Genomic DNA, 22239 nt, shown 5'->3' with positions numbered 1-22239 from the left:
TTACATCTCTGTGTGAATCTTAAAATGAACACACCAATTTCTGGAAAAAATTAAAGCATCTAGGATTTTGATAGGGATTATGTTGACCTGTAGATTAAGTTGGGGTTACCATCTTGAGTTTTCTGACCCATGAGTGTGGATATCTACTGCATCTTTAATTTCTCTTGATGCTTGTAGGTTTTCTGTTGTTCACTCACAAATTTATGGGTAGCCGAGGAGACACAATAGTAATTACACGTCAAAGAAATGACACATTCCCAATAGAAAGCAGCCAGGTTCTTGGAATCCCAAGGGAAAGAAAAACATTAGGAAATGAAGAGCCGGTTCCCAGCCTGCGGGGGTGGACGGCCAAGCTGGGGAAGGGGCTGAGATGAGAACAGAAGTCAGGCTGGACTAACAGTGGTACTCAGCACCAACTATGCTCATCTCTCCTTCCTCTTGTCCCATCTCTGGGCTTAATTTACCAGTGGTGCCCAGGGTTGTTCAATACACTTGTCTACTTGCTTGGAGTTTTGACCTTTTAATGTTGGTGTTGATAGTTTTAAGTCTTTTCCATCTGGTTTGAGTTGTTTTTGTTTTTTACCCCAATACAGGGTTTCTCTGTGTAGCTTTAGAGCCTGTCCTGGATCTCGATCTCTAGATCAGGCTGGCCTTACAGAAATCCACCTGCCTCTGCCTCCCAAGTGCTGGGATTAAAGGCATGTGACACCACCTGCTCGGCCCATCTGGGGTCCCCCCCATTTTTTTTGGCTGAAGTATCTCACATCAGTGTTTGTAGTTTTGAGTATGATTTGAGTATGTTACTGTAAATGGAACTGCTCAATTTGTTCCAGTCAGAACCACTCTGTAGAAATACAATTGAGCCCTGTATCCTAACTTTCTGAATTCAGCAGTGTTAACTGAATGAAAAAATGAAATAAAAGGAGGAAGACGGCCAGGCGGTGGTGGCACAGGCCTGTAATCCTAGCACTCGGGAGACAGAGGCAGGTGGATCTCTGTGAGTTCGAGGCCAGCCTGGGATACAGAGCTAGTCCAGGACAGGCTCCAAAGGTACAGAGAGACCTTGTCTCAAAAAACCAGGAAAAAAAAAAAAAAAGAAAAAAAGGAAGACACAACTACTCCTCAAGTGTGGAGAAGATTTTTATTGTAGGTATGAAGGAGAAAGCAGGCAGAGGGCAGAGTAACCAAAATGGCCGAGGACTAGGGATATAGGGATATAGAGGGATCAAGCTGGGGAAAGGGGAGTGGAAACCCCGAGGTTTAGGGTGGGGCAGGCTGGGAGGAGCCACAGGGACTGAGTGACAGGTGGGGGGGGGGGGGGGGGCAGCTAATGTGCATCTCAGCCATCTGTCCCACGTTTGACAGATCTCATTCAAAAGGGAGTTTTACTTATTCCCTTCAGTCCAAGTGCCTCTTCTCAATGGACTGCTTGGGCTAGATCCTTTGTACCATTTTTTTGAATGGAAGTGGGGAAAGATGTCTTCAGCGAAATCCCAATCCTAGGGAAATGTCAGTCTCTAATTACTGAGTGTGATCAGTTTGGTGGGGAGGGTGATTCTTTTTCTGTTCCTGGTTTTTGATTTTTGTTGATTCTCTGTGTAGCCCTGGCTATCTTGGAACTCACTCTATAGACCAGGCTGGCCTTGAACTCAGTCAGATCCACCTACGTCTACCTCTCAGGTGCTGGGATTAAAGGTGTGCCCCTCTCCCATTTTTTAAATTTTAATGAGAGTGATCAACTTGCCAACTAATTTTAAATTGCACTCCTATCGGGCTTGTTCCCCAAAGCTTTTTTGTATATATTTGTTTGTAATAGTTTTTAACGGGCAAACAGCTATTGAAAAGTCCCTAAACAATTACAATAATATACTAAAAATATTGTTCTTTTATGCCTTTTTATATCTTCGTTTTACTGTTTTATAATATAAACTAAAGTTGATTTCTAATTGGTGCAAAAACATTTTTTTGTGTTTCCAGTCAGTTTCACAGACTTTTAGTATAAGGTTTGTGGCAATATTAGAGAAACCCAGTTATCATTTGGGGGCTATGGGAACAGATAGGGTCTTGCTGTGGAGCCCATGCTGGCTGCCATTACGTCTGGCCTAGTTTGTTTATTTATTTCTTCATAATTAATTAATTAATTGTTTTGATTTTTCGAGACAGGGTTTCTCTGTGTAACTTTTCGCTTTTTTCCTGGCACTTACTTGGTAGCCCAGGCTGGCCTCGAACTCACAGAGATCCGCCTGGCTCTGCCTCCCGAGTACTGGGATTAAAGGCGTGCGCCACCGAGCTGAGCTTGAAGCTTGCTAGGTAAGCGCGCTACTGCTGAGCTAAATCCCCAACCCCCTGGCCTAGTTTATTATTCTAAATTTAATGAACAAAAAGTTAAAAATTCAACCAACACCAAGAATATACCATAATTAGCAAACACTGTTTTGTTAAATTTTGTGTTGTCTATTTTATATTATGATGCTTTAAAAAACACAGGCATAATTATACTGCAAGTAAATTCATGAAGGACAGGTCTGATGTAGTGGTGCACACTGGTACTCAGTGAACTGAAGATGAGGCCAGCCTGAGCTATAACTCCTGGGCTTGTGTGGTAGAGGGTTTGTCCAGCATGCCTGAGGCCCTGGGTCTTCCAGCACCACAAAATAAAAACACAAGACAGTTATGATAAGACAGTTATAGTACCTTCATTAATGAAGGAATCCTTGCTGGAATTTTTTACTATTATTTTAACCCCTGAAGTTTCCATACCAAGTCAAAGTACCTTAGGTTCTAGACATAAAATATGGCTTATGTGTGAAAATGTGAAATCTAATGTGAAAAGAAAAACAAAACAAAAAACCTCCGAGAAACTAAAAGGAAACCACCAGGTGAGAAAACATAGGGGGCTTCTGGGCTGTTAGTGATTTTATGACTGGACTGTAGGTTCTGGACCTCGCTGGTTGAGTCAGCACCCATATGCATATGCAGAGGGCAATGCAAAAATAGTTTATTATGATACAGTTCATGTAAAATCAAGCAGTATTTACACAATAAAAATGGTTAGCTACAGCCAAGGACTCTAGCTTGTCACACAAAGGAATAAATATTTCTACAAATTAACATTTCAATTGTAGTGAACACCTGACCACAAACTTTGTAGGAAACACCTCACACTGAATCATAAAATGTTTGAATAAGGAGTTAGGGACACTTTATCTGCTGGAAGGCCACACCCTGTGCACATACACTGAGGCCTCAGCTGGTTCTGGGGAGCTGTGCTCACAGCCTCCCTGGCTCAGTGAGGCTCCATTTTTCTTATACATGTAATTTTTAGTCTGGCAATCAGATTGATTGTATTAGAACAGAAACCAAATACCAGGTGAGATGACCCAAGCCTGTGAGTGCTGGGAAGTGGCCCTGTGAGGTGCCTGTTCGCAAACATGCAGCCCAGCCCCAGTCAAGCACTGTAATGGAAGGTTACCCAGAGTTCTGATTGTCAAGGAGCCACTGTGACTGGGATGCTTAATATTCTACATAGCACACCTACATAAAGACACATGGGTTAAGTACCACAGAACTGGTTTTGAATCCTGGCATTAAAGCATTAATACCAAAGGTAAATTTTAAAGTGACTTAAAATCCATTTAAATTGAAGTTTGTGATAGAAACTAATAGTGAATTTTGTGTTTTTTTTTTTTTTTTTTTTACAATCTATTCCTAGCTAAAATAAAATTAGATGTGTGGTGTGACTAACTTCTAAAGGAGAGATGAGCCAAGGGCATGTTGACTGGCAAGCTGGAGTGGGCTGTCAGCTGGGATTCTCACAATTGCATGCACCTCTTTAGGGCCGAGGCTGGCTGCGGAGTCTTGCCCCACCATGAAAGCTGCACCAGACTCACCTGTGACCCACAGAAACTGGAGAGGACGTGGAGTCTTCCAGTTTTTAAACACTCTCCTGATGGGCTAGCCAGGCAGCTTCCTGGACTCCCATGCTGGATATGTCCAGGCAGCTAGACAGACTGGTGGCCAGGCTGCTCCGAACACGGTCCAGCTCTGTCAGAAGCTAGGCACCTGGACCTGAAGTAGCCTATGACCCCAGCCAGTTCCCCTAACAAAAATACACTAAGAAGCCTGAAGGCTGCGTACCCCAAAGTCCTCATATTCCTGGTTTTTCTCGAGTGACTCTTGGAAGTCTCAGAAGGCTCTCAGTAAGAACCAGGGCACTGCTAAGGGCTGGCCAGAGTGTGGGTTAAGGGTACTCTGCAAAGCATCTGTCAAGTAAGGACACCCTTAAAGACACTAGTTACTAATGCCATCTTTGTTGTTGTTTGGGTTGTTTTCCTTTTAGACAGGATTTCACTATGTAGCCCTGATACTTCTGGAACTCACTATGTAGACCAGGCTGGTCTTGAACTTAGCTTGTCTCTGCCTCTGCCTCCCAAGTGCTGGATTAAATGTGTGAGCCACCATATCTAGCTAACTCATGGTCTTCTGATGCTTGAGGGGGTTTTGCCCTAACTCTGACACTGCCCTACACACCTCCTAAAGGGGTGTCTAGACAAGATGCTTTAAAAGCTCACACAAACGTGGCACTGAAATCCCTGTGTCATGTCTTAGAAATACTTCACATCACTTGCTCCGATATACAGGAAGGCCGAGTGCCCTGTGCTATGCTGGGAGCTCCCTTGCGAAAGGCTGTATGCATCGCTGCACTGGTCGTCTGTTACTAGCTGAGAAGGTGATGTTTCTGCAGCATAGGAGGAACTGCTAACCTTGCTCTGCAAGGCGCAGCCAGTCAGCTGGGAGGTAACTAGTGTCCCTCCACCAGCAGAGTCTCGGGACAGGGTGTTACTGTGCATTTGGGGGCTGAGTCTACCTGTAGCTGCCAGCTGACTTTGGTTTGCAGCTTGCACTGAATACTCACATGGAGGCAGGAGTGGGGATCCCAGAGTTCTCCCTGATGTCAGGTTGCATGGGGCCTCTGGGTGCTTCCCAGCCAGGGTATGGCTGGAGATCAGGAGGAAGACCACTTGGTATGTGGGACAGGCCTGCAGGACGCTCTGCACTGATGCCCAGGTTCACACACAGTGCAGGCTGTGTGGTATCCAGCCACTTCTCTCAGCACCCGTTAGGTGTCAGCAGTGAGGAGTGGGTTCAGTTCTCTGCAGTACCAGGTAGAAGACAGTGCACTATCTCCCTCTGTAGGAAGTTAACAGTAGTACACATCCCATCAAATACTTTTTACACCAGTTCTGTTGCCTAGTCAAATCTCTGAGAGGCTCCTTGTGAATTTGAGACACATGTTCTCAAGGGTGCTGTAGTTGAAACCCAGGCCTTACACATGCTAGGTCGGTTGCTCCATTATTAAGCTATCTATACCCTTAAGCCTGTTTAGTCCGGCTAGGAGTACAGGCATAAACCACTACACCTAGTTTAGTGTTTGGATGGGTCCAGTGGAGGTTCAACTCTTAAGCTTTCCCTCAGTGAATTCACACACTCCCAGCCGTCTTCCCTCTGGTGATTCCCTACTTCCGGAGGCCCTGGCCTTCTCTGGTCTCCCTAAAACAATGGGCCTCCCCTTATGGCCCTGGCTCTGTGGACACAACCATATGGGAGAATCTGCAGCCCTGTGAGACAAATGTGCTCGCTGCTCGGGTGCTGGGCATCACACCATGTGCAAGATGGAATTTAAGCATGTGTTCACATCATTTGTCAAACAACATCAGGTAGTACCCTGGAATGGCAGTTTCCTTGCAGATGCTGGCAGATTACAAATGTATATTTATAAGAAAATAAATTTCTAAAGTCTATTCATTTTAATGCTGCTCCCACCATGAAATAGGGAAAGCATGCCACTGACTGGGCTAGGAACAGCCTGAGTCTTCTTGATCTACACTACCCCATCCTCAGCCAAGCATCCTCTTCTACTGATGTCTGGACCAACTCGACTTGTAGGTTCGATGCCTCCTCTCTGGAATACACCAACTTCAGCTTCTTTCTAGGGAATGGCATGTCTGTAAGGAGGTCAGGCAAAAGTGAGCCTGGCCCAATCCCGGGGGGGAAGGGAATTGACAGAGGACAGCAGCAGTCCAAGGTAAAATGCTGCAGTGGGCCTGTATGGCCTGCCACCAGGGACACAGAAGACCAGCTTCTTTCCTGGTTCACTTCTGCTAGAAGTCACTGCCAAGAAACTCAAGATGCATCCTGATCCCATGTTACTGCTAGAGTGCTTGGGTGGTGGGAGATGATCCAGGCATCCCTGTATTGTGCCAGTTCAGTATCTGGCCAACACACCAAACACTCACACATGAAGTCAGCCCTACAGTGGAGTGTGCTGTATCACGGCAAGGGATCTTTCAGTGGAAGCTTGAGCGGCAGAAGAGACAGGTGCAGCTCATCTCCCAGCCCTTCCCTCTGACTCCCAGGTACTGTACTTAGCAAAGGTCATATCCAAGGGTTTTAAGTTGAAGAACAAAAAGTAAATGTTCTTTTGACCTATATAGGCTTGGCATCTTCAGAAGGCTCTGGCATGGCAGGAAGATGATTGTACTGGGGCCAGAGGGTCCCAAGGGCAGCAGGACAGTTGCAAAGGAAGTACACCAGAGAGAACAGTAGTCCTCAACACAGACTACAGCCCTTGCATCCCAGCCAGGCACATGCTGCTCCGTGGCCCTCTGTGAGCTCCAGTTTCAGCAGCAGCTTGTTTTCAACAGATCTGACTTGCCCGATGCTGAAAACATAAATGGTAACTGAGCAGCGTGTGCTAGTGAGGAACTTAGAAACTTGTGCAAAGGGGAGGTGCCCGAGCTTGTCTGCAGGGCAGTAGCACACTTGGGTATGTCACAACGCAGTTATCTTGTGGGTTGTGCCTGTCTATTTCAAGGCCAGCCAGACACTGGTGACTTTGAACATAACTCATGTAGAACGACTGAGGGGATTCATACGTGAGTTGAACTTGTGCACACAGAGATCACTTAACCTACTCAATACTAACAAAGTGGAAGCTTGAGCCAGGGACCTGAGGCTCAGGACATCAGGAGGTAGCTGTGAAGCCACTGACTCTCCCATCTGTGTGCTGCATCTTATGGTATGGTTTTTTTTTTGTTTTTTTTTTTAAACAGAAACCTCTAAGTTTTTGTTTTTAAAGAAACACTGTAGAATGCTTTAGGTAGTTAGAAAGGTCCTGCTCAGCTGGTTAGAAGAGCAAACTTGTTAGCACAGGCTCCCAGTTTATGGCTCCATGAGAAGCAGACACTTTAAGGGAACCTTCCAGAGCTCAGACAAATCAAGAGTCCTAAGCACATGCTGCTGTTCTTACTAGCCTGTCTTCATATATGGTCCTCCTCTCATCCCTTCCCCAAGCAACACTGACAACTTCTCAGGTTAAACTCCAGCAATTTGTCTCCTCCTGATGACCAGGGGGAGAGATCATCACAGTTGACAAGCCTGAAGGTGCAGGCTGCAGGTCACCATTTCCAGCCACCAGGGTTGGTTAGCATAACAAGGAGGCACCGAGCGAGCGGAGGAAGGAAGGAGAGGGCCGGGGCTTTTGTGAAGATTTAATAAAAAACAAAATAGGAATGGTGCTTTCAACATTTTCCAGGTTGTGAAAGATTTGCCAGGATTATCTGGGGCATGGTTCTAAGCTGCATCAGTGGGCCATATACAAAATGCTGTCCTCCCAGGTCAAAAGGAAGTGGGGGCAGGCTGGACACCATCCAAGGCCCCTCAACAACCAGGCCAGACCAGAACATTCCGTGGCTCCGCTCTAACCAGCAGGGGTGGTGCTCAGCTGTGTGCGGTAGAGCAGAGCCACTGGCAGGTCCCCACATGTCTACTCTGAGGCAGGGCTAGCTTATTAACAGGCTGCTGTGCCTTAATACTGACAGTGAGTGTGGGGAGGACAAAGGGGTCCTGCTCAGATGTCGGTGGGGAAGCCCTCCCCACTACTGCTTGAGCGTGACTAATCTGAGAATACTGTGGGGAAAAGCTGTAATAAGGACACTGGAAAGCGGAAGTCAACAGGGAAGGGAATGGAGCCAACACCCCGGGACACAGCAGTCTCTCATGCATCCATACCCACAGTAACGACGGCAACAGGGAAAAGCACAGATGCAGATGAAAGCCACGCTCGGCTTGTGCTGCCACCGCTGGAGAGATGTGTCGGGTGGCACAGGACGCAGCTAGTCTTTCTTCAAGGCCCTGGATTCAAAGAGCTTCAAGCGCTCCTGCACCGTCAGGCCTTCCTTCAGACTCTAGTGGAGACAGAACGGAGAAGCAGCAGTCAGGTGCTGTGAAGCAGCGCAGTCAGGCTTCAGAAGTAGGTGCAGGGGTGAGGCTGAGGGATCCTGAGATTAGTGGGCATGCGAGGAGGGCAGAAGGCCCTGAGAAGTAGTGTTACTGGAGTTTGCTTTCTCCTGCAGAAATTGACTTAGGTGAGAAAGGGGGAAAATAAAGAGAACAAGATCATGTGTCCACATAGTTCAACTCTGGCCTTAGGGCTGGTTCTTCAGTCTGACCAAACCACAGAAAACTTGGGCTGAGAACTGGAAGCCTGGCCACCTGTCACTTCCTGTATAGGCAGTATGCATTCTCGTTCCTTTGTCTCCATCAACTTACGACCTTAACATAAGTGCTCTCTTCTGGGGCATCCTAGTGACGTTACAGCTCTACCCCCGGCATCCCTGAGGAGGCCACCAGATATAGCTGTCATCAACACACACACACACACACACACACACACACACACACACACACACACACACAAACACACACTTTCCAGCTGTTTTCCTGTGTTTGTTTATTAAGGTAAAGGACATTTTACTAACTGAGGAACAGAACACTGACCACACCTCCCTTAAACATCTTCCCCAAAGCTTTCATTTCTAGAAGAGAAAAGAACTCCCAGTTCTTAGAGAACTGGCAATGAACGTATTTCAGCATGCTCAGGTCTGGCTCTGGCTCCTCAGTACCGACTCCTGGTAATCAGTCTTGGTGTCAGGCTCAGCCTGGCCATGAATGCAGGCTGTTACTAGGATATGGGAAGTCAGGGGTGTTTCTGGAGGTTGAGGCTCAGCTTTCTGCAGGGAATGAGGGAGGATCTGGGCTGTGGTTTGTCCCTTACCACCTTCCCCATCATAACTGAGTTGTTTGTTTTGTTTCGTTTGAGATAGGTTCTCATGTAGCTGAGGCTGTCCCTTAACAAGTATTGTTTTTAAACTAACAAATTATGTGTATGTGAATTGTGATACCCATACCTGCTTCAGGGTATCCTTGAAGTCCCCTCTCCTGAGTTTAAGTAGTTCCATGGCAGCCAGATCCCCAAGAGATGTTACATAGGTCTTTTGGCTTACCACCTAGCAACTGAGCAGGCCCTGGACGGCCACAGTGGATCTGGATGGCATCAGAACCCCAGGCAGGTGTAAGCCGAGGCAAGGCACTCACTACCATTCTCAAGGCAGAGAGCAGACCGACCCCACTGTCCCTTACACCCTGGGAAGTGCCGTCTCTCCGAAGTCGCTGGCCTTCTGGCCTCAGGTGTAGCCAATTACCTTCAGGGCTCAGCATCCCACACCCACCCCATGTAACACTGAGGAGACTCCTCTCTGCTCTGGATCTCTGAAGAGGTCATAGTGCTGCCATGAAAGCTGACTGAAGCAGAAAAGCAAACAGCACCCGAGGAAGGTCCCATTCAGGCCATGGCACAGGTTTCAGTCTCTCTTAACAGGGTTGGTGGGAGCTCCGGGCACACTAAGACAGCATGAATATGTTGCCACCATGCCTGGCTGGCCCCCACTTGCCTAATGTGTTATTCTGAGGTTGGATCTAAAGCATAACAACAGAACTGCACCACCATGCAAATACTAACAAATAAGTGAGAAGCAGTTCCTGGGTCTCCTCTGCCCTTCTGGAAACCTGCCTTTCCCACCTGCATGGCTCTAGTGGCTGTCAGCATAGAGGAACCCTAGCACTGTATGACTCTAGTGACGCTGCCAAGCACAGAAGCCCCCAACAGCTCTTGGGGCTGTCTTTGCCACAGAGATCTAGCTAGAACGGAGGCTCCTTGTCCCCCAGCATCACCACCACCAGGTACTGAGCTCTGTGTGTGTGTTTACATCCCTACAAATTCATAGGTAGTTGGTACACCCCACTGCATCTCTTTCCACATGGGTGTCCTCCCCGGATGTCCTTTTTTATTCTGACCCACAGTGACCACTATGTTTCTGAGGGCTCAAGGACAAGAGCTGAGTTTAACCTCAGGCTGGAGAAAATAGTCTCCAATATGAGCCTAGAAAGACTTCCTCTCTCACCAAAGAAAACTTTTTTTTTTTAAAGTTTTAGGAAAAACCCTAAACCAAGTTTTTTATCTTGCTTAAACCACACCTACATGTAAGTTAATTTGGGACTAGAGAAAACAAAAACAGACTGGTTAAAAGAACCAATGACCCTAGGCAGTGGTGGCTCACACCTTTAATTCCAGCATTGGGAAGGCAGAGGCAGGTGGATCTCTTGAGTTTGAGGCCAGCCTGGTCTATGGAGTGAGTTCCAGGATGGCCAGGGATACACAGAGAAACCCTGTCTTGAACCCCAACCTCCCCACCAAAAAGAGCCAATGTTAAAACTCTCGCTTTCTCAATACTTTTCCCTAAGACAAACCTGTTTCCTCGGAGCCTCAAGCTAATAGCCCTTGCTGGGAGGCGGGAGGGCTTGTGGATAGTAGGAACGAGTACACCTGGGTACTACCAGTGGGAACAACAGGCTGGAATCCTTGAGCTGGTACCACTGTATAAAAGTCAACACAGCATCCCTAACACTGACCTCAACATGCCAACCCTACCACCTTCTATGGGAGAGACAGGCTTTTTGTTTTGTAAAGACAAAAACAACAAAAAACAGGTCATGATTAGCCCCCGTGTATAAGGTTGCCAGGTCCTTAGGAAGAAAATACTCTCTCAGCTTCTCCCTGTGCAGTACTGATCAGTTCCACGCAGAACAGCACAATGGGATCTGCTCTATCTGCAGTCATCTCCCCAAGCAGTCTTGCTACTAACTGGATGGGTGAGGTCTTGCACAGGAGCCAACTGCTTGCCAGAGTCAGTGGGTATATCTACCGTCTCCCTGCAACTTATTTCCAAGAGAGGAGATATGAACTTGGTGCCGTGCAAATCACTAAGTATGCATGCTGGCTTGTGCCCTCCTGTCAAGCCAGGCAGGCTCAGCTCTGTGAGGGGGTTAGCGTGCCAACTTCCAGAACAGTTAGTTACTAAGATCTCATGTGGACTATGTGTACGTGTGTGTGTTGGAGAAGGATGAATGAAGATATTACTCAGAGGTGTGCTATGGAGGTGTGAGCAGTGCATGCAGAGCCGCCTGGGCGGGTAGTGGGCAGAGTGGGAAGTGGTTTACCTACATGACAGGGGACTTGGAAGCGGGCGCGACTCAGTTATCCCATGAGACCTGCTCAATTACGGACTGTCAGAGGAAAGAGCAAAAATAAGACACACACACAATCAGTTCTAAATGCAGCATGCTGGCCAGGCCCTCTCCGCCCCTCCTCCCAGAGACACGCCCATTTGAGAGCACGCTGGGGACTGCTGACTTCATCTCTCCAAGGTTGGCAGTGTCAGTGAGATAACAGGGACGTGCAGAGAACAGACATACAGTGGAGCTGATGAGAGGTCAGATCGACCCCACAGATGAGGCTTAAGTCTGAATTCCTCCATGTCTTGAAACCCTGACCCCTAGATGGTCCTGATGACATGGAACACAGACATGGACATGGAACTTGAAGCCACCAGAATCATCCCAACAGAGTAACTACACAGGTGGGCTAGTGCCTGTACTGGGCTTGATTTCTCCAGCATCCTCAAGCCCCACCTCAACGATAAGCTGGACTTCACTCACCTTAGACCTGATGTTTCTGAGTTGCCGGGTAACACAGGATCTGTCTTTTTTCAGGAAGTCAGGATTGCTTTTAGATTTCATTATGTCTGAAGGAAAAAAAAGGCTCATTACTTTTGCTTTCTATAATCTGAAACCAAACAAACCGTGTGGGAGGTTCCAAGTCCACTACTACAGTGCACCAAGACATTTAAATCCCAGTAAACAGCCAATCCACAGTATGCCGTTCTTGGATACCAGCAAGCACCAGAGCACTGAGTTCCCACCAGGGTTGAAGTCACAGCTCCTGAGTCACACAGCACTGTCAGGAGAGGACAGGATCTCCTACTTCTGAGGTGGACCTTGACTGCTGGGTAGGCCTCACTATTTCTAGCTTACTCCTGGTATCAAATAGGACTGGTGTCAAATAAAATCAGACCAAATTCTTCTCATGAACCACCCCATCGAGACAACAGTCCTTTCAGTGTCTTAAATGCAGACAACAAACATGCACACTGGGTCCCACCACAGCATGTCATGGGTGAAATCTCACCATTTCTCTTCATCAACACAAAAACATCCCCCTATCTTCCTAAGAACCAAACACTTTGTCACTGTGTGGAGTCTAACAATCTCAGTTTCCACTGTGTGTGGACTGCCTGTCTGCAGATACAGTAGCCTCTGCACACTTTTCAGAGGTTAGTTGGCTTCTTGGTTTCCTACCCAGGTGACAATGGTAATCACCCTTTCCAGTTAGATTTTAAATTGTTCTGTTGTTGCCAGTGCCTTCCAGCAGAGTGGATGTTTGTACCCCACAGGCACTGCAGAGCACTGTCTGAAGGCACACGTGAGGGCTGTCGTTGTCGTCACTGGTCCTTACACTGGTGTAGGAAAGCTGAGCTACAGGATATCGCGGGACTTGAACAGACTTTCAGTTTGTGGGGCTTTGATAAAGAAGATCACCATGAAGGCAAGATGAGATCATCAATTATCAGAAAGTGTCCAACAGAATATGGCTCTGCTGCCTCTTTTCCATCTGTCCTCCACAGTGCCTGGGTATTTTTAGCCAGTACATAAAGGCCAGTTCCACTGTTCTCAAGAGGGTAGTAGGTTCCCTCTATTCTGCCTGCCTATGGCCCTCCAAGGTTTTATGGTAAAACATTTGGATCAAGGAACTAGCAAGAACTTCCCCTACCTGCTGGAGTTTCTCAGAAGACATACTATAAGACCCCTTGTTACTATGGGAGAAGCTCTGTAAAGCAGCTGCAGAACATGGCAGGAGCGGATCCTCAGGGCAACCTGTGCATGTGGGGCCCCTCAAGGAGATATGAATTTTTGGGCTTTGATCCAAGTGCCCAAAAACCCTTTGTGAGAAGCCCCCAGATTGCTTACCATATCCTGACATGGTAGTGCCCTCAGGAGATTTCTCGCCCAGGGCCTCCGTGGCTGCTTTCAGCTGTTCTTTTAACCTGCTGATGTCACAGTCAGCTTTGGCCTTCGCAATGCTGAGCTCTGTGTAGATGTCTTTGTACTTGTCACTAGCATACTTCTTATCCTAGAGGGTAAGGACAGAAATGAATGGTAGTTGTAACAGGGCTCAGACTCACTTTGAACTCTAGCCTTGGCTTGGGGCTAATGTGCTGGGAGAACTAACTGTGCCTTGGAAATGGCCCTGCACTTTCCCTCTGCCAGAGCCAAAGACTGGACACTAAAGGAAACATGCAGTGAGCAGACAGGGCAGTGACCAGGGCAAGCTCAGACAGCCTGCTGTGGTCCTGCCTGCCTGCCCAGTCACTTCCTTGTGGGTGTCAGTCAGGAAACGTCTCTGGTTTTTACATTTTTTAAGTGATCTGATCATACCAAGGATTACATCACTTCTTTCTGACTCCAGGCATCCCTTTGAGACCAGTCCAATGAGACCACCCTCAACGTTAGACCAAGCCTCCCTTCACCCCCATGGCATTCTTCTGTGTCACTGTTGCTATCTAAACACACAGGAACACAGGAACAACCATCACCTGACTAGGCCAGGGAGGCATATGCTTACAGGCTGGTGTTTTAAGGGAAACTGGCTTTGGGACCATCCCAGCATTCACTCTACCCTGCCCTGCCTCCAAACACGGGCCTTACCCGCAAGGCTGTCTGGAGTTCATCCTTGAGGGAGCTGATCTCCTGCTTCAGGTATTGTATTTCTGACTCTTTGACCCGCAACAAGACCTGTCCGGAGAGAGAAAACAGGACTGGCTCTCAGGACCAGGGACCCTGTAGGCTGTGCATCCAGGGGTAGGCTGGCAGACAGCTGCTTCACACACTGGGGAGGAGGAGAGAGCCCACCCTTACTGACACCCAACAGAAAATATGATTTAAATCCTGCTCAATGCTTCTACAGAAATGGGAAGAAGAAAATACTCTGCTAGCCTTCCTAGTCCTGAGAACCTGGGGCTGCAGCCACGGGGACTACCATGAGTTCCCACTACTGACTTGCTTGCTCCCTGAAGGTGGAACTGCTAAGGCCTAGACATATTATTTCTGTGGGAACTTCTGCCAACCCTACCCAGCTCCTTCTGCTCACCTGCCAGTATGGTACAGTCTGAACTATCTATAAGAGAAAATCTTAACCTAATGAGGGTCTTCTTGAGGATGTCCTACACCAGTGGTTCTCGACCTTCTAATGCTGCAACCCCTTAATACAGTTCCTCATGTGGAGACCTCAACCATAACATTATTTTGTTGCTACTTCATAACTGTGATTTTGCTGTTATGAATCATAATGTAAATATCTGATATGCAGGATGTCTGCTATGTGACCCCCAAAGGTACTGAGACCCACAGGATGAGAACCACTGCCCTACACACATTAGAGCCTTCCTTTCTCCCTCCCTCTTTCAACAGTGTTTTTTGTTTTTTCCTTTTCTTCCCAGACTTCTCTAGAATCCTCTCGCTTCAGCCTTCTAAGTAGTTGGGATTACAGGTATTTGCCACTGCAGAATGAGCCATTCTGAATTGCTGTGAGAAGTTAATTCATGATACAATCTGAGAGCAGCAGCATTCTTGTAGCCCTGCAATAGGGCATTGTATGAAGCCAGTTTGTGGGCAGGTAAAGGGAAGGTGGGACTCAAGAGCCTCATGGCATCTAGAAGGCCCTGCTCCTGCCCATGGACCTTAGACTGCCTGTCAGCTATCAGCTATCTCTGGATGGTTTTGGACCTTCCCACAGCTTTCACATATGTTAGCTTCAAGCTTTTTTTTTTTTGGTGGTTGTTGTTGCAGAGCTAGAGACGAATCCAGAGTTTTGCACATGCTAAGCCAGAGTTCTACTACTGAATTCTACCTCTTGGGCCCTATCTTCAAACCTGGTCCCTCAGTGACTCTAAGGAGCTCTTGTGTGATTCAGGAGCACTGACCAAGGCAGTGCCTAGCTTCTCACAGTACCTCCAATTCGTAGGCATCCTTGCCCTGTGTGAGTGGCAACACAGTGGACTCCCCACCACCATCTCCAGTCAGTAGTGTCCTCAACCGTGTGATCTCTGCAGCCAGGCGATTATTCAGCTCCTGGGGACAACAATGCAACAGTGACTGTCCCCACACACAGTTGCTGGGACACCAGAGAAGGTCATTTCTCACCAGTAGTGTGTAGAGGCCTATGAATGGAGGCCATAAGCCTTGTGTTTAAGGTAGACATTTAAGGCTTTTACCACATAAAAGCTGTTCATACGGGCTATGTGAGGCTTATGAAAACTTAGGTTCCAGGACCCCAATTAGGCACCAAATTCTGTGGATGCTCAAGTCCCCTTACAAAATGGCACACAGTATCTACATACACCCTCCCATACACATCAGATTATCTCCAGATTACATCCAATACTCAATACCATGTAATTCTCAAGTATCCAGTTGTACTGTATTATTTAGGGAGCAGTGATAAGAAAAGTTAGTATATGCCCAGTACAAATGCCTTTTTTCTCCCCACTCCTAAAAATTTTCTATTTGTAGTCATTCGAATCTACTGACTCAGAACTCACAGCAGCAGAGTGCCAATTGTATTCTTGAACTAAGATTCCATGGACTTTAAAACCTTTCTGAGTCGGGATGTGGTGGCACACACCTTTAATCTCAGCACTCAGGAGGCAGAGGCAGGCGGATCTCTGTGAGTTAGAGGCCAGCCTGGGCAACAGAGTGAGTTCCAGGACAACCAGAGTTGTTACACAAAGAAACCCTGTCTTGAAAAACAAACAAACCAAAAACCAAAACTAAGAACCCTAACCTGGGTTAGGTTAGGGGTGTTCTCTTGTCTCACTTGACCTCCTCAAGGCCATGCTGTGCTGTCCCTCCACTTTCTCCGGCCTCCTCTCTGTCTGGTGGGTGCTTTTCTTCAAACTACCACAGTCCAGTATGGTTTGAGGGGCCAGAGAGGGTGAGCATGATAGAGCTTGAGGCAGGCAAAAATAGGGTGTGGCAGAAGAGTTTATATTGAACTCAGTATCACAACTCAATCATTTGGGCCAGCTGGGATTCCAGTGGACCCCAATTTCCTGAGGAGCACTGAATTCTGAGAGCAGGACTTATAAAAGTAAACGTGAGAGGGCAAGCCCAGCCACCAGAGGACAGAAGACCCCAACCCTGGGATGGACCTGAGCTACTCCAATTAGAGGACCAGAGACTTAGAAGTGACCAGACTCTTCAGTCTCTGCACAGACAGATGTGGCTGTTTCTTGGTGAGGTAGCCTCTGTGAAGGTGAGGCTTAGCTTCTCTTGGCCTTACCTGGTTGTGGGCATTGAGTTCCTGGTTCTCACGCTGGCACTGCCGCAGGGCCTGCCGCTCGGCCTCCAGCGCCTGGGCCAGATGTGCATTCTCCAGGCACTTCTGGGAGTACTGCTCCGAAAGGACCTCCAGCTCCCTCTGCACTGACTGTAGCTCCTCCCTGCAGAGAGGGAGTGCTCAGCCCTGCCCACTATAGGACTGGGCAGCCGGGCATTGACAGCACAGTGTCTGCTTACAGAATGTCAGGGACACTTTGCAGAAATGACTCTGTCTTTCCTGGGCCATCCACAGCTGGCATACTCTGGTGATGGAACTGGGAAGCAGAGCCAGTCCCTGTGACCACAGAGCTGTCTGTTTCTGAGAGATCGCAGAGGTAGAAAGCACCCACTTGGTCATTCAAAGTACAGACACTCAGCACCAGGAACCTGCCCTGGAGGGACTGTTCTCAGCACCCCATGTCCAGAAGGGCCAAATCCAAGAGAGCCAAGAAGGAGCTTCCAGGTGAGCCTCCAGTCAGCAAGCAGGACCACTAGATTTCCTGAGTTGTTGCTTTAGACCCTGGCATAGTCCAGAGACCCCAGCAAAGTCTAATCAATGGATACCCCATGTTACTAATAGGAGGGTCCCTAGCAGTGACTCCTACCAAGGGAAAATTTACCAGGTGCTGTTTCCTGTGCAGCCAGTATATGTGAGACTTCAAGAACACTTAACTGTACCAGTCTTGCTACAAACAGCTGTGGTATACCAGGCACAAAGCACCAGCCAGACCCTGGCTCCTTGTAAGATGCTGCTGGAGTAGCAGTGGTAGAGACAACTGGGGATGGTGTCTGCAGTCAATCCTAACAAGCAGAAGGCGTTCTGTTTTGTTAGAAGACAGGCTCCATTTACAGCCCAGACTGGCTTCAGATTTGTGGCAATCTTCCAGCCTTAGTGCCGGAATTACAAATGTATGTTACCATGCCTAGCTTAAACTTTGGTTTTTAAATGTCATTTTTTGTATTTGTTTCTTTGCATCTTAGAAATCAATCTTAATTAACTCTTAGAGGTGTTTGCCCCTGGAGAGCAAGGTAGTGTGGGCTGTCTTACAACTATGGTCTCCTCACTTCCCCAAGACCAACCTCAAAGCTGTCTTAGGTTTGGGAAAGGAGCCCTCTCCCATAGGCTAGGTGACTCACAGGTACTGCCGCCTCAGGGCTTCGATGTCCGAATTGATGCTGCTGATCTGAGACCGCTGGCTCTTCTCTAACTCCCGTTCCATCTCCTCCCGGTGAGCATTCTTCATGGCTTCGATGGCTAGAGGAAAGACACTGCCCCTCAGCACCAAAATCTAGGGCTACAGCTGGCAGTGGCTCTTCTACTACCACATTATCCCTCCACAAGGCCAAGGGCAGGTGAGTGTGACATCTGCCCCCAGCTGACACCAACTCCAGCAGCATAGGACTCCACAGCAGGCTGGTCTATCAGAATCCAGCTCTCGGGGTCAAAAAATGGCTGAGAGAATTCACAAACTAATTCCCACTGGAAGGCCTAAAGGTGTGCTATATGTGATATTAGTAAGACTCCACAATGAACAGATAAATGTCAATGTTATATTCATGCATGGGTTTTTAAAACAAAAATGTTTGAGAGCTGGTTTACTTTCTTAAATAAGCCACCGTACCATTATATGATATTTTGTTTGTGTTCTGATACATAAAGCTTGTCTGGAGATCAGAGGGGAGAGCTAACCTGGTTAACCATAGAGGCCAGGCAGTGATGACACACACCTTTAATCCTAGTACTCGGGAGGAGGAAGCAGGAAGATCAGGAGCTTAAGGCCACCCTGGGCTCCATGAGACTGATCCAGAGCTGGGCAGTGGTGGCTCACATGCTTGATCCCAGCACTTGGGATCTCATGCCTTTGATCCCAGTACTTAGGAGGCGGAGTACTCCTAAATACTTGGGAGTACTCCTAAGTACTTGCTGCCCATTCAGTCTGAGGATTCGAAGAGACAGGATAGCCCCATCTGGTCTGAGATTTCATAGAGGTAAGAAGTTACTGGTTGCTGCTCTGCTTCTCTGATCTTTCAGCTTTCACCCTGATATCTGACTCTGGGTTTTTATTGTCAAGACTAATTAGGATCACAGTTCACCATGCTGTCATTAATCATGTAAAGAGAATGCAACATGAGATGGGTGAGACACACTGCTGGGGCTATGTTACAGCATACTCATGCTCTGGTACTTGTACTCTGGAAAAGAGTACTCCAAGTGATGGATACTTGTTGGGGGCCAGCCCTACAGTGTCACAAACAGCTAGAACACTGGCTCTCAGTTTGGAGCCTCTCAAAAGGTTTCTCAAGTTAGCCTTGCCTCCCTTTTAATCTTCAAATAGCTCTCTCCAAAATGAAACCTAAGGCATTAGGGCTGGTGCTGATTTAGTCCAGCACCTGCTGGACATGCATGAGGCCATGTTCAGTCTCCAGCAATACAGTAACAGGATCGGGTGGTACATGTCTGTTACTCTAGCACTGGGGAGGTAGAGGAAGGAGAATGAGTTCAATGTTATCCTCACTTACATAGGGAGTTAAAGGATGGCCTAGGATAGAGCCCTGCCCACCTATACCCACCACCATCTGTAAGGAGGAAATTTCAATCTCAAGGAAAAACAAGTAAGGCCAATCCTCTTCTGAACTGCAGGTTCAGCCCAAGACATGGGACCCCTGTGCTAATGGACTTAGCCCCACCTGAGATAGTGGCAGCTGTCTCCTCAGCCAGGAGGCGGTCCTTTTCCTCCCGCAGCTTCTCCAGTTCCCGCTGGTGTTGCCTCTGTAGGTCTTCAATCTTCTTCTGGTGCGTCTCTTCCATGGCGGCAAAACCTCGCTCACATGTAGCCTGTGGAATGCAAGAGGGCTTATTGGTTTCTCTTTGCCTCCAAGTGGCTACCCGGTGTAATAAATAAGGCAGCAACCTGCTTTGTCCAGGAAGTGATATGGTCTCAAGACATGGCTGGTGCTTCTCGCATCAGTACCAAGTCTGTGGGTAGCTATACACCCTCTGGTCTGGGATTGCACATCATCACAACCAAATGCCCATGTACTGCTTCTATTGGTGGAGTAGCAGAGATACTGGGTGCTGTTGCTAACAGGGACAAATTCAGACAAATGTGCTAGTTGGGGAGAGTGAGGTCCATCCTGAAACAAAAGGTAGCCTGACTACAGAGCCCAACACATCCTCTGTGGGCTGGGGTAGACAGAGCCCATTTTGGGGAGCTGGGGAGCTTCAGCTGTTTACTAAACCTCAAAAGTATCCACACAGGAACCAGAGAACATGCTAACATCTTTCCTGCCAGCCTACGCCTTCTCCCTTCCTCTCTTTTAAAGGAGAACAGAGGCACGCTGCCCATTGAGAACCGTACCACCTTACCAAGCAGAACAGACACAACATGTGAGTCCTAAGGAGATTCCCCATTCCCCACAGCCCCAGAGCCCAGCTGCTCTCCCCATCCAAGCAGTAATGCATGCTCTGTGTTCTACCTACAGCTCACAGCTACTTTGAATGTGGGTCATTCTGCCAAAACTTGTGATAGCCACTTCTGGGAAGAACAGGCTTTCTGATAAACCAAACCAAACAAACTAGAAGAACGTGGCTCTAACTCTGTGTTCCTACCTCATCGTTTTGCTAATGGAGTCAATAAAGAATACCAAGTATCCAATCATCATGCTTTGACATTTTTTGCCTAGCCTCACAGTCACCGTGGGGACTTTCAACTTTAAATTCTGCTCCCATCCTGGAGCTGACTGCGGTGTGTGCTGTACTAGTTACCTTCAGCCCAGAGATAATCTTATACAGCCTGTTTACTCTGCCTGCAGTTAACTAAGACTTACCACAGAATGTTCACTTAGGAATTTTCCACTTGTGGTAGTCTGTCAGTGCTCAGAATAGTTTGGATTCTGGCTTGTTTCAGATTTTGAGTTCCATATAATGGATGCTCACCCTATAGGCAGTCTTTTCCATCTTATTTGGATTTGAGCATTTTGGAATACATGAAGAACATAGGGTTTGAAACTCCTACAACAGAAACACTGAGGTGTCTTTAATAACTAGGATGCTTCTTTGTTAATTGGATTATGTTTGATTTTTATTTATTTATTTTTTTTTTTGTGGAGCTGAGGACCAAACCCAGGGCCACTGAGCTACCACTGAGCTAAATCCCCAACCCTGAAAATTGTTACTCTGTAAACTAATTAAAGATTTTGAGTGTATATGTGCAGGGAAGCCACAGCTGACACTTGACACTGTCTTTCCTTGATCAGTTCCACCTTATACAGAATCTATCATCTGAGCGTAGAACCTGTCGATTGAGCCAGCTAGCCTAGCCAGCTTTCTTCAGGGATGCTTTGTCTCCATCTGCTATGTGCTAGGATTACAAGGGGGCCACACCATACCATGCTCACCCAGCATTTACATGAGTGTTGGGGATCTAAACTCCTACTCTCATGCTTGCTGGCAAGCACTTTAAACATTGAGCCATTCCCCATCTCCAAATTTTAATTAATTAATTAATTAATTAATTAATTCATTCATTTGGTTTTTCCAGACAGGGTTCTCTGTGTAGTTTTTGTGCCTGTCCTGGATCTCACTCTGTAGACCAGGCTGGCCTTGAACTCAGAGATCTGCTTGGCTCTGCCTCTTGAGTGCTGAGATTAAAGGTGTGCACCACCACCGCCCAGCAGAAATTTTATTTTTTAATTTTTATTTATTTTTTTTGAGACAGGCTTTCTCTGTGTAGCTTTGCACCTTTCCTGGAACTCACTCTGTAGCCCAGGCTGGCCTTGAACTCACAGAGATCCACCTGGCTCTGCCTCCCGAGTGCTGGGATTAAAGGTGTGCACCACCACCGCCCGGCCTACAAATTTTAATTTTTAAATCACCCCTAGAATTAGAACAAGTTCCTTACTGACTGAGATGCAGGCTCATGGCTAGTGGTGGTGAGGCAGTAGCAACAGTCCAGGCTCCCTTATCTGGGCAGAGATCCACAGAGAGACTGTTCCTAGCTGGGCTCTCTTTAGACAGTCTGGTCAAACACATTGCATGTGTCCAGCTGTGCCACAAGTTCCACAGAGGGCTTGAAGTTCTTGGGCACATACTTATGCTCAAGCCTGATGCTTTTTTTTTTTTAAAGATTTATTTATTTATTATGTAGACAGAAGAGGGCGCCAGATCTCATCACAGATGGTTCGGGGCCACCAGGTGGTTGCTAAGAATTGAACTCAGGACCTCTGGAAGAGCAGCCCCCGATGCTTACTCTTAACCTGCTATCTTTTGTTTCTAAGGCGTTTTCCCACTAGGTAACCTGAGCCCAGCATAACCATTCTGACATCCTGATAACTGACTATGCTGTTGCCAGGCCTGGACCCATCCACCCGAGGCTGTGGAGATGCCTGTAGATGCAAAGAGGAGCAGGCAATGGTGGTCCAGGCTCCCTGTAGGGTCACTGAATACACATTTCGAAAATTTCTCACAATGCTTAATGGTCTTTAAAAGGTCTGGATGAAACCAGGAAAAGAATGGTGAGCACCAGTGCCTCCGGTTCCTTGTCAATCTCTCCTGTGTGTTTGGTCAGT

At 47.4% G+C, this 22239-nt stretch overlaps 1 protein-coding gene across 6 annotated transcripts in view; it reads right to left on the bottom strand.

Annotated features, from left to right (window-relative positions):
* Window positions 1-7535: 7535 nt before the first annotated feature.
* Window positions 7536-22239, bottom strand: part of LOC118589057 (myosin phosphatase Rho interacting protein) — a 118001-nt gene continuing 103297 nt past the window's right edge. For 4 of the 6 annotated variants that reach the window (XM_036195913.1, XM_036195916.1, XM_036195917.1 and 1 more), the window contains 8 exons: window positions 19360-19507; window positions 17809-17926; window positions 16634-16793; window positions 15304-15423; window positions 14002-14088; window positions 13264-13426; window positions 11896-11981; window positions 7536-8246 (listed from right to left, as the gene is read on the bottom strand). In XM_036195913.1, coding sequence (XP_036051806.1) covers window positions 8175-8246; window positions 11896-11981; window positions 13264-13426; window positions 14002-14088; window positions 15304-15423; window positions 16634-16793; window positions 17809-17926; window positions 19360-19507 — 954 coding nt within the window. In that variant the 3' untranslated portion in view covers window positions 7536-8174. Of the gene's footprint in view, window positions 8247-11401; window positions 11464-11895; window positions 11982-13263; window positions 13427-14001; window positions 14089-15303; window positions 15424-16633; window positions 16794-17808; window positions 17927-19359; window positions 19508-22239 lie in introns of all 6 variants that reach the window. The other 2 variants (XM_036195914.1, XM_036195919.1) reach the window with 1 other exon arrangement.

This window comes from Onychomys torridus, chromosome 8, assembly GCF_903995425.1.
Source record: "Onychomys torridus chromosome 8, mOncTor1.1, whole genome shotgun sequence".
Taxonomy (NCBI): domain Eukaryota; kingdom Metazoa; phylum Chordata; class Mammalia; order Rodentia; family Cricetidae; genus Onychomys; species Onychomys torridus.
Note: the sequence above shows the minus strand (reverse complement) of the source record. Positions and strands in the feature narration are given on the sequence as shown.